Here is a 12,512-nt window from a genome sequence, read left to right as displayed (position 1 = left end):
AGTTCTGGCTTCAGGTTTACATTAATGCACTCATTCAATCTGAGCGTTTCTATAGTAACGACTTACACAGGGACTCGCATAAAAGGATTTAAAAAAACACAAACAAAAAAACCCATGGAATTGTTGATCTAGTGAGGAGATGTTTATTTAACATTTATAAAAAGGCGTCTCCAGACTCTAGAGGTAAATCCGTTACTTTCTGTTTTGAAATGGGAACATGTTTATGGTTTCTCAAAAAAATTGCATCATTGTCTTCAAGAAATAAAGAAAAATGTTGGGGTTTGGGAAGCAAAGTGATAATCATATTGTGATAACAGTTTGACACTGATTGAATGCACAATGTGTTCAATAATAAATAAAAATCATGGTCTTTGATTAGACTCTGTATTATAAAAGAATAACACAATGTGGGATTTGTGGTTTTCATCTATTATTACTCTGTAACTCTGCCCTGTTTTATTCCCCACACATAGCAAAATAAAGACATTTATAATACTTCTTACTAATTTGGACTAAAAACGATTCCATACAATTTGGTCTGTTGAGTAAAGATGCTCACGAAAAGCCATTTTCTTTTTTATATCAAAAGGTGCAGTCGAAGTAAATACATTAATACAATGAAAATATATGGAGTACGACTAAATATCTCAGTGCACTGCTTTCCATGGTACAACCACGTGTAATTTTTCTAGTTTCTCAATTCAAGCCAAAGCCAAGCTGTGATTTCCCTTGCAGTGTCGTCTGGCTCGCCACAGGCTGCCATGTAAATGTGGAGAGCTGCACAGCCCGGCAGTCTTCAGCAGTGTGTGCGTTTCTTTTCTTTTTATTTATTTACGTTGGATGTTATCTGTGAACCTGGGTCGAGTAGAGGAAGACGCAGCTGAACGTGGAGAGGATCTCTTTGGCCTCGGAGAGGGCGAGTGTGCCGGCTGTGCGCACCAGTGCGACTCGATCTCCTGCACGCAGCGAGAGGACGAGGCTGAATGAGACCGAGCTACCACACTGGCAAGGCCTTGATGTGTGCTGCCCATTGTGTCCTCCGTAACCTGCCGAATCTAGCTTCTGCACGCTGCGCTCAGACACGGAAAGTACAGCCTCGATCCGCTCGTGCCGAGGAGCTGTGAGCACAGCCGAAACCAGATAACGACCGTTCACGGGTACTGTGAAGATTCCTGCAGGGTGAGCAAGGAAGAGATTAGTTTGCTGCTGACTAAAACATACACTGGTGGTTTTGTTCAAAGTAAGTGTATCCTTTTATCAAAGCAATACACTTTTTGTTTTTCAATTGTAGCTGTGAATAAAAACTTTTTATTTTTTACCAGTTTGGGGATTGTAGTGCCCTCCATCATTAACAAGAACTTTGTTGAAATGAATGATGCCGAAGTCTCCCATAAACGCCTGCTGTGTGAGACCAGCTGAAAAGGAGAAAGGCTCCACAGCCATGTTTCTCTCGGACAACGCTGTAAAAGAGGCAGTGGAAGGTGGTGCTTAGATTTCAAATAGTGTGTGAAATAAATAGATATGCATACAGTAATGCATTTTTGAATTCACCTGGTTTTGCAACGAGCCTCTGTGCAGGATTCCATAATGTTTGGTAAACTAATGAAAATATATAAAAAAAAAGTCATAATCAAGGACTAAGTAAAGCCAAAGAGCTCATCTTTAGAGGCAAAAGGTTTTTACCTGGCACTGGATGGGGTTTATATGCTACTGGGTTTACATGAGGATTGCCTGCTGTGAAGGTGCAAGACAAGGATGTAAGCATTTTCTTTTTTTTTTTTTTTAGGTTTAACATAATACATAGTAGAGATTGATGATCTGTTTAATCTCTAACCTGGCACACCTGCGTATCCAATAATGGGTTTGCCTGAGTGATGGGATCCACGCTCTCGTCGAGAGGAGGCTCTTTGCGCATACCCGGGAGGTCCGGCCACTCCGGTCAACACGACCGGTTGATTAGGCTGTTGGTGTGGGATTGAAGGCTGCAGGGGGGCGTAAGGTTGGCGTGGGGTTGAGGGTTTGGCATGTGGCTGGCGTACAAATGGACGGGAAGTAACAGGCACCTCCCTTTGGGGTATCCACACAGGAATGTGGATCTCCGGAATATATGTCCTCCTCAGTGGGTATGAATTCCGAGAATCATGGAAAGTATTGGGTTTCTCTGGTTTCAGTGGCACTGGAAAAACAAAAACAAATATGAAAGCCAAATGGATAAATGAATCACCGCAAATAAACAATAGGAAGGAAGTAGCCGATATGAAAACTCTGCATTAGGGATGTAATTGAATATGGACGCATTATTCGGATTGCACAAATAACATAGCGAATATATACAAATGCAGGAAGTAAAAGCGTGCACAATTCTTTCTTTGTTTTTTTTGTTTTTTTTTTTGAGAAAGGGGTGCTTCAGGACTGGGATCCCACAGGATGCAACCAAAAAAAAAAAAGTTGAGGCAGTAGAAGGTTTTTACTTTCATGCAGGCAATCAGATATGAAGCTGAAGTAGAAAAAAACGAATACAGATAGGAGTGTAATGCAATACATTTACTGCTTTCCTTCATTTTCAACTGCCTGGTCAATTTTTACATTATGTTTCTGGGAAGTATAGCTCAGTTCATCGCTTAGAATATATTGTGGGTGGGATTAAAAAAAGAATGATTAAGAAAACAAAACAAAAACAATGCATGTCGGATTAGGCTAATTAAAAGTTAGGACCGCAGTGATGCAGTTGAGGTTGAGAAACTGTCGGCTAGAATTCACCATTTTTCCAGGGTGACCAGGGACATGGTGGTAGGGTTCAAAAATACAAAACAAAAAACATTGACCAGTTTTGGTCCCATAGTTTGTAACACTAGAAAGATATGTTGAAATGTTAAAATGTCTGATAAAACGTAGGTATTTAGGACAATATTAGAATTCTCTACAGGCTGTCTAGAACTTTGCGCTGTTCAGTAATAACGTTATTCGTTTTTTATTGGGACACTGAAAATGAACCACTACTAGAATGCCTATTAAAGGTGAAAATCCTTTGCCTGAGTATTTAGCCAAATGGAAACTAAATTTAAACTGTCAGCAGGGTTCAGGGTTTAGCCAACATTGTAATTGCATCTTTTTTCTTCCTGCTTGCAAGCGGCATGATTAAAACAAAGCAACAGCCAAAATCCCACGAGTGCTCTTCAAGCACACACTACAACCTCCCGATTTCCTGCGTCACCACTGTTCGTAATACCAGGTATCTCAGATACGCACACGTAAAGCTCATTTCCCATGAGATAATTGCTATCTAAAGGTTTCCCATGGGGGGGCTGTGCTTGGATGCAGAGGAAATCGCAGGCTACTTTGGGCAATGGCTCAGCATGGCATCTTAAACAACAGTGACTCACTAAGATAATATAAAGCCAACATTAGTCCTGCCTCTGGAAATCTTACCTTCCTGGCTGACTCAGGTTCAATAATCCAGCACGCTCTGATAAATATGATTATATATTCGATTAGGATCTTGGTTCTTTTGAAAGATCTCTGGCAACAGGATTGATGATTGCTGAGGTTAAAGTATGCTTTGGAGAATAGTGTTGGCTCGGATGTTGTGCTTGTTTATGAAGGGCGTGCAGTTGCTTGGTCTGGCGAGACTTTGTTTACAAGCGACCAAGATGGGTAGACTGGTTTCGAAATGAGATCATTGAAATGATCAGAAGTTGCTGAGTCCCATTTCAGTCATTGGTTTAGAAAACAAAATGGAAGGAAGGTACCAGCAGTTTTACACACACACACACACACACACACACACACACACACACACACACACACACACTGTTATTAATGTCCACAGTTCTGCACCTTGCTCTAATGGCCAGACCTCGCTGTAGTAATCGCACTCTTGGCTTGATCCAATCTGAAAACACCCAGATGGGTCTCTGGACCTTGACTCAGAACTTTGACCCAGCTTTCATTCTCCACTTATTGATTTCTTCACAGAAAAAAAGCAGTTATATTAATACTAAAAATAGTCTCCCATCCTAAAGCTGGCCAGTAGAATGTGCACACAACAGGAGAGGAGGTGAGATACTCGAATCCAATACTAGTAAGATATCAATCAGCAGAAAGAGAAGGACAGGAAAGCAGATGAGAGTAGATAAGCTGACATATACTCTATGGGACACCATTTCGGGTGATATTTTTATGGTTCTCTATTCCAGAATTCTATAACTATCAAGCGATGGGCTCCAGATTGAGCCGTGAGCCTGTTATCCAGTCACATTAACCGAACAGAATCTTCTCATGGGTTGAAACAGAAATGCCATAAACATTGCAGAAATCAGTGAAGAGCTTCGGATTTTCGCACACTTCCCGGCACATTCTGTTGTCGCTGACAGAGCAACTGTATAAATTAGTTCCAGAATTGCACAATGGCGTACCCCTGCCCCAGACAGCTTGCCAGAAAGGATGAGTAATGCTTAAGAATTTGCAAAAGCAGGCCCAGTTGTCTTGTTGGCTGTGGTTCTTCATTCCTTCTACCTTTTTTTGAGCCATTTTCGAACGACAAAATGGTTTAAGTGTTTTTCACTCTGTTTCTAAAAAGCTTACCTTCACTGTAGGCTAATAATTCTATTATCTTAGCAATGCCCATAAGATTTTTGTAATTATACTGATACTAAATGTTCAATTCTGGCATTATAGTAGTGTAGAAGATTGTAGAACACCACTCTGTTCTTCAGTATAATTCTGGTGGGGGGGTTGCCATTGCTTTAAAAAAGTACAGTCCAATATAGACTTTGAGTTGAGCTTACTCAGAATGAACTGATCATGTCTAACATATATAGACTTGAATAGGAGGTGCACTATTCTCTTGGTTGTCTTGTTTGTCAAAAGGGTTCACAGGGCATCTGGTTGAGATTAGAGGTACGCATTAGTGCTGAGATCACATGAAAGACAACAAACAAGTTGTGAGACAGAATGGCACACAACATGTTTACAGCACTCCTCAGAGAGTGCTTCTCTCAGGGTTATAGCGGTTTAATCTAGCCTGCTGGCTCGGATATATTTTAGGAAACAAAATACAAAATTTCATGACCATATACAAAAAAAAAGAAAAAGGAAAACTGGGTGGGATGCATGGTAACAATGCATTTCTTTTGTTTTTTCCCTAGTGTTTTGAAATGTTTCCTTGGCAACCGTAATAGATTTAATGATTAATCAGAAATAAAATCCCCCTACTGATTTAGACCACCCCTACTAACCGGTTAGAAGTTCAGAGAGTATACTTGCATTGCACCCCTGATATTATCATGTGTCTGAATAAATTGGACCCAAAACGTGATGTTTATGCATGTGCAGGAATTAAGAGTACATGATATCCACCCTGGAATGATGACATCAGATTTTACAGGGAGGCTCCCAGGAATCAGCATGCAGGCGTTACATCACAGAGGACTCATAGTCCAACATCTGTACTTGGGTGGGGTAAGTGAGTCTGGTTTACAGCACTGCACATCCAGAGGCCCAGTCCCAGGCTCTGCTGGTTAATGAAGACCAGACCCAAGCTAATACTGAACTCATTTTTTTATCCTGTGCAGGAAAATAAAGCAGCGCACGACCGGCAAAGGACAGTCGGAGGACCGGACAACTCATGAGCTCACAAAGCTCAGGAAAGGAGGAGGAGGAAGAAGAAGAGGAGGGTGGATGGCAGTTAATCATTCATCATCTTGTACACCAGAGATTAGCTTTGCCTCAGGAAGCTTAAATACTAACATTTTACCAAGTTAATCCTACACCAGGTTTTTTTTTTTTTTTTTTTTTTTAGAACAACGCAGATCCAACCCTGTAGTAGTGTTTTCTCTTTAAACGTTACATAAAGCTGAATCTTTTAGTCAAATAACCAAAATATAACACGCTTAGCATAACGAGATCACGCAGCGATTACGCGATGAAAAAAGGTGTGATAGTATTTAGCTCCATGCTAATGATCAAAGTACCTCTTGCCTTCCTGCAGCCCCAGGGGATTAAGACTTAAGAGCATTGCCTGTATCTCATAGCACATGCATTAATGACACTCTACTTTAAGAATTAACTTTAGGATTTGAAAGAAAAAAAAAACCGAATACCAGGTTTGGTTTGGTTGGCAAACCCTTTGAATGGATATGAGTCATAGAGATACGGCTCTACAAGTGAAAAAGAGACCATTTTTGTGAGTGTGTGGCAGCAATCCAATTTCCATTTAGGGTCTTTTTCCAAGTATACAAATCATGCAGTGTTTTCGATCCATATCTCATAAACCAAACGAAATATTTACACTTGTAGAATTCAGTATGCCTGGTGAAGAAAGGAACAGTACCCAGAAGTAAATTTTGATGTATATGTATTTAATATAAGGCGTATAATCTGACGTCTATTCGCGTTAACGTTATACTGTTTTCAAATCACAAAAGGTTGGGTTTTTTTGCATCACTTGTAAACCGGTGGTTTGTGCATGACTTACCTTGCTGTTTTGTTGTTTGGTTCTTAATGCTCGCAAGCTGAGTGTGAACATTGTGCAGGGTGATCTGGAGGTTGCTGATCCCCCTGGCATGTGTCTGCAGTGTGGAGTTTATTTGAGCCAAGTTTTTCTCCAGATTCTCATTCGTAGCCTGAACTTGATTTCTCTCATCATTTACCCTTGCGCATGATTCTTCCAGTGTAGCAACCCTGCTGCTTATTGCAGAGATGTCCTCAGCTGCCTTCTCCTTACAAAGGGTGAACTCTGCAGTCACCTGGGATCTTAGCCTGTCTAGTCTGTTGCTGAGCTCCTTCGTCTGACTTAGGCTTGGTTTGCTTGCCTCATGGGACAGAGATGGGCCCACTAATGGTGTCTGAATCTGTTTGACCTGGGCGTCTAGGCAACAACTAGAGTTCAGGGTCTGAAGATCTTGATTAAATCGGCTCACGGCATCTCCTAATCCCGTCACAGTATCAGTCAGACCACTCATATTATCTATTAGAGGTGCCAGCTGATTTTGTGCATTCTGTACCCTATGACTGTTCTGTTGGTTTTCAAGCTTTAACTGACCAACTTCAGTCCCTAATTTCACAAGCTTCGCTTCACTGTTCTCAACATTGGTGCTCAGGACAGCCAGTTGATTTCTACAGTGCCTCACGTCCTCCACGATTGTCTCCAGACTGCCTAGGCGTTGAGGGCTTGAGTTGCATTTAGTGGAGCAAATGTGCTCAACTGTATTCAATTTGTCCTCCAGCCCCTGAATCGCATACTTGTTTGCATTGACCTGAGTTTGCAGAGCATTAGCAGACTCATTAAGCATATCTGGGAAGGAGGTGTTAGTCATTACGATCAGCATGGCTGTAAACTGGTCCTCCACATAATTCAATCTCTTGTCCAAGAGTGCGCGGATCTTTGCCGTCTCTTCAGCAAGAGCCGTCGTTAACTTCTCATCCACGTAGAAGCAATAGGTTTCCGCGTTCCTTTCCGTCACATTCATCCTGGCTTCGAGCTCATCGATGCGAGGACCAAATAAATCTTCCAACTGTAGCATAGACAGATGTACCAGTTCGTTGTCCACACGGGCGTTTAAGATTTGTTGAGCATCGACCAGGCGCTGAAGCATATTTTGAAGATCGCCGTCATGCCCTTTAAACGGAGCTGTTTGCCTGTGTGTGCGCACCAGCCCATCAGACATAACCATATCCATACGTACCTCGCTTATCTCCTTCCTCAGCTCATCCTTCTGGCTGCGTAGTTGTTTTGACAGGTTGTCGTTACTTTCCTTCCATCCTTCTTTACAGGTCTTTTGAACAGACAATATGCTGTCATTACATGCACTCTTCAGGTTTGCTATCTCGTCCTTCATTTCCACCAACAGCTCCTTCTTTAATTTATCGAACTTAGTATCAATGTAGGACTGAAGGATATCAATGTCTGAGGAGGCACCAGCAGTAACTGTCAGTCCCTGAGAAGCATCCATTAGCATTCGGATCTGGCCACTGTGTCCAGTCACAGCTTCCCGCAGCTCCTCAATTGCCTCGTCCTTGCTTTTCAGAGCATCCGTCACTTCATTAAGCCTTGCCATTACTTCTTCCATGCCTTTGTCATCAAGGCCCCTTGTGGCCTGATGTCCATCCAGATGCACCAAGCTTTCCTCCAGGCTTCCTGTTTTGGCACTATCTTGCACATGCATGTTGCCGAGAAGAGTGATGAGCATTTTGCTGGTGTCCTCCTGTAAATCTGTACGTAGGTTCGCAGTCATGCTAGTCATGGCTGCCTGGAGATCCAACACTGTCTGAGATAAGCGCTGCACTTCTTCTTCCAGTTGACGAGTTTTCTCAACCTCATGATGGGAGTCGTACCTCTCTGTCTCCGGTATCGATGGTCCTATGAAAGGACAAAAGATAGCAAATAGATCCTTCTAATAAAAAATATATTGTGCATGCAGTATGTTAGATATTGGGTAAAAGATACCCTTGGTGTTCAAATCTGGACTAGATTATTAGTATAAACATCAATTAGATTATTAATTAGATTACAAAAGTTTTTGACTATCTTACTTTGTGAGTTTCGCATGTATCCAGTATTGGACAGAGGATATGGCTTTGGTTGAGGTTTAAGTAACATCTGTCGATTCGGGGAGCCTTTTAGTTCTCTGCAGTCTGGACCTTGATACCCTGGACAGCACCTCCATTCCAGTTCGGTAACAGTCTTATATGAAATCCTGTAACTGGGTTGAAAATGGGTCTGAAATCTGCAAAAACAAAATGTAATGCATCGAAGTAGACAATAATGTATCTCAGTGCACATACATTCTCCCTGGCAAAAATATATGAAATCAGAGAGCCCTTTCAGGCTTTTAAATCTTAATTAATTAACATGATTACCAATTAAGCTCGCAATTCACAACGTAACCATATTAACAATTCCGTGGAGTATTGAATTTCCCTAAAACCAGATGATTAAACATGCTTAGAAAGAAAGGATTTCCTCCAGCTGTGTTTTTTTTTTTTGCTTTATCCCTGGCAAACATTCTATGTAGTAAACTTTCCAAAAAAAGAAAAAACCCTTCTAAGACTCACAATCCTTGAGTGTGATTAATACTTATATGAAACCTGCTAATACTTTTAATAATCTGCATAAATGCACTTGGTTCTCCACATATACAATTAACTGGAGAGTAACACAATAATACATTGGATTCCCATCAGTGATAAAAAAAATAGAAAGAAATGGCATCATTTTCTGCGAAGAGGATGGGACTGGGCCACATCTGTGAGTGCAATTATGGATGAAAATAATGCATGTTCCCACAGAAATCTCTCGGATAACAAGCCATATTCTCTTCATGGTAACTCTTCATTGCAACTTATTTTTTGTAAGAAACTGTGGAAGAAAGCTCATTATGAAATCTGACATGGAACATAAGGTCAAACCTGCATGAACCTTTGTGGTATTTTTCGCCTTCGTAAAGGATAACAACTGAAGCGTCTTTACAATTTGTACACAAATTACACTGCCTGTCAAAACTGCGCCATTTTAGTTGGAATTAAATTGTTTTCTATATACTGGAATGTAAAAATGAAACCAAGCAATAGATATAAATGGGGGAAAAAAAACATCATTCAAAAATATGAGACTGCACACTTACATGAGCTAAAAAGTCAAATTGCATTTAATGAGTCAGTTTTACCTCCCAACATGCATCACACTTTCATGATGGCTGCCATGTTTAGGTGATGTTACCATTTACCAAAGAACAGGAGTCTTTAGTCTTGTGCACAATATCCCATTGTGGCTGCAGGCTTTCATTCCAGCCAAATAGGAGGTACTCTTGATAGTTAATTGGAGCCCAAGATGAGCTGATTGAACAAGTGGAAACAGGAATGACTCTGGTCTGGTTGGAATGAAGCCTACAGCCACACTGGTCCTTGTTGAACAAGACTGAAGACCCCTGGCATAGAAGAAAGAGATTTGTGCAGGTAATGACTTCTAAGCTTCTGCATTTGGCCATGTCCCAAATATGTGAGATAGTCTTTGTGCTCTCTGTACTATATTTTAAAGCATTATCTGAATAGTGAGTCGTGTAATGGGAAATTACTGTATATAGAAAATAAAATCAAGAACCTCTGTACACTTAATGTTTACATTTGAACTTGTACATGTACACATTTAAAAGTTCATGTCTTCTTTTTCACTTTGCTTTTTCATCTCCAATGATAGCACAAGGATAAATGTATCATCTCCATACATTGGAGTACATGGAGTTTATTCAGTCACATTAGTTTATTTATTTATTTATTTATTCATTCATTCATTTTTAAATACGTGACCTACACAAACCAGAAAACAGCAAAACTGCTGCCGGTACCAAACTCTCGTATCTACTTTTCCGTTACTTGAAAAGAACTTCAAGGCCTCTACGCTGGTATGACTTGAAGATTAGTGTTAAGAACCCCTCAAATCTTATCTCAGACAAGGCTCCATGAATATGAATATTAAACATGCAGGTTGTGACAGTAATCCCTTCATCGGTGAGTTTTTCTTTTCATATAACAGAGCAGGAAGACCATGTTCTCGGATCAGCTAAAGAGTTCATGTGGGTGAAATAAGTGCTGTTCTCTGCTTTTAAGACTAAAGAACTGACATCCCTTCTCTTCAAGTGGAGGACAGTGATGTGTTTAAGCATCAAATATAGCATCAAATAAGTAGCTTTTTCATGTATCTAAAGTATTTCCATTAGGGTTGACGTTTACTTTAACTTCACTCTATTTTAAAGTCAAATATCTTTCTTTTTTTACTCAACTACATTTTGCAATTGGTAAAGACGTAACACATCGAGCACCCAGCGAACCACCAATCAGGGTAGAGCGAGTGCTCTGTTTTCAACTTGTTTTAATTGCTCCTTGGTGGTATCTACTTATCACCAACATACAGTTCAGCATCAGTTCAACAGAAGAATCTCCTGACTCCAAAGTAGTTTTGATGTAATATTCTAGCCATAATAAATCATAGTACTTTGGATACTTGAGTACATTTGAAATGTGCAAATACTTTTGTGCTTTAACTCAAGTGAAAGTTTAAAGGCAGCACTTTTCCTGGAGTCCTATTTTACAGAGTGTATCTCTACTTTAACTAGAGTACATGGTACTTCGTCTACCACTGCTAAATAATCTTACACACCATAAAACGCCCAGAGAATAAAACTACATTCACGGATGGCCAGATCCCTTTCAGTTGGCCGTGCATTCTCAGGCATTTGTAAGCCCCACCCTCTCCCTGTAGTATTTGCGTCATTCGTATCCATGCATAAGCATCAGTCCCCGCCCATTGCCACGCCCATTTCCCCCCGCCCCTCGCGATAGTACTCACATCATTGATGGTTCGCAGTCCGGCTGGTGCGCAGGGCAGGGAGCAGCTTCAGCTTCCACCATCGTGGGAATGTCCGCGCGCACTGCGCAGCTCACGTTCTTCTGCACGATAAACGCGCACCAGTTTCTGCCCAAACATCCAAACACAAAGTTATTCCGATCCGACATATATATTCCAGATCGGATTAATCAAGTGCAATAGTGATCTGAACCGCAAACCAAAAAAAAAAAAAAACAAGCAATGAAAGTTTGCAAAACGCATCTGGAAACATCTGCATCAACAGAGCAACCAATTTAAACGACACTACACGCTGTATGGCATTTTTGGGGTGTGAGATTTTAAAAAGGGACCCAAAACTAGTTATTTATAGATCAGGTTTATAATCCTATATCTCATATAATCTTCATTTCAATTAGTGTATCATGCAAAAAAAAAAAAAAAAAAAAAAAAAGGTCAGCATGCTGGCAAGAATAAACAGCACACACACACATTATCAATAATAAATCGAATGCAACTTTCACTATGTTCAGTATCTAGATATACTTACTTGTTCCTTAATCTGTGCGGGTTGTACTGGATACTCAGAGACACACTTCCCAAAAACAGCAAAGCGAAACCCAGACTATTCAAATGAACTTTAACACTCATGGTAAATCCTGACAATCAAAAAAAAGAAAGAAAGAAAACAACAAATAACCCAAGAATGAGTAGAGTCTGTCTGAATTCACACTTAATTCACACTTTCCAAACTCTCTAGAAGGAGGAAAGGAGGGTCCGAGTGACTCCACAAGTTTGAGTGAAAAAAGTTACTTAACTCTACAGGGGTCCGAAAAACCAAGGTTGCCAGATTGAATCGAGTATCCTTCCCGATTCCAGGCAAAAAAACTATTTAAATCCTTCTCTATTCATTGCACATCATTGTTAGCTTTAAAATAATCTGAAATAATAGTAATCTGTGTCAGACACTACAGAAAGCTACTTTGTAAACAATCCCAATTCTCTGTTTAGACCCATCCTTGTTTGATGTAACTGGCAACACGGCACACAAGAATTAGTGGAGGCGGGACAAGTGGCCTAAAAACACAATAGAGGACTTAAATGGCCCACAGCGCTTTTCAAGGACCACCAGAGGTTTGCTGAGTCTCAGGTTATGTGTTTGACTTGTGTT

The 12,512-nt window shown here is 40.6% G+C and overlaps 1 protein-coding gene and 1 long non-coding RNA gene across 7 annotated transcripts; one reads left to right on the top strand and one right to left on the bottom strand.

Annotated features, from left to right (window-relative positions):
- Nucleotides 1-120: 120 nt before the first annotated feature.
- emilin2a (elastin microfibril interfacer 2a) lies at nucleotides 121-12,275 on the bottom strand. 5 transcript variants are annotated; one of them, XM_046852832.1, is made up of 9 exons: nucleotides 11,892-12,275; nucleotides 11,345-11,470; nucleotides 8,533-8,726; nucleotides 6,476-8,359; nucleotides 1,835-2,176; nucleotides 1,684-1,731; nucleotides 1,552-1,599; nucleotides 1,320-1,460; nucleotides 121-1,172 (listed from the first exon to the last, which is right to left on the bottom strand). In XM_046852832.1, the coding sequence occupies exons 1-9, from the start codon at nucleotides 11,990-11,992 to the stop codon at nucleotides 844-846; spliced, it is 3,213 nt and encodes a 1,070-aa protein (XP_046708788.1). In that variant the 5' UTR covers nucleotides 11,993-12,275; the 3' UTR covers nucleotides 121-843. The 5 variants fall into 5 exon arrangements, with proteins under 5 accessions (XP_046708788.1, XP_046708791.1, XP_046708790.1 ...); XM_046852835.1 differs by having other exon boundaries at nucleotides 1,844-2,176; XM_046852834.1 differs by having other exon boundaries at nucleotides 1,684-1,734; nucleotides 1,844-2,176; nucleotides 11,892-12,274.
- Nucleotides 2,191-6,465, top strand: LOC124388144. Of its 2 annotated transcripts, none has more exons than XR_006926342.1 (3): nucleotides 2,191-5,115; nucleotides 5,335-5,460; nucleotides 5,574-6,465. It is a non-coding gene; the product is annotated as an uncharacterized LOC124388144 (long non-coding RNA). The 2 variants fall into 2 exon arrangements; XR_006926341.1 differs by having other exon boundaries at nucleotides 2,191-5,239.
- Nucleotides 12,276-12,512: the final 237 nt, after the last annotated feature.

Source organism: Silurus meridionalis, chromosome 6, assembly GCF_014805685.1.
Source record: "Silurus meridionalis isolate SWU-2019-XX chromosome 6, ASM1480568v1, whole genome shotgun sequence".
NCBI classification, from domain to species: Eukaryota; Metazoa; Chordata; class Actinopteri; order Siluriformes; family Siluridae; genus Silurus; species Silurus meridionalis.
This window is presented reverse-complemented; position numbering and strand designations above follow the sequence as displayed.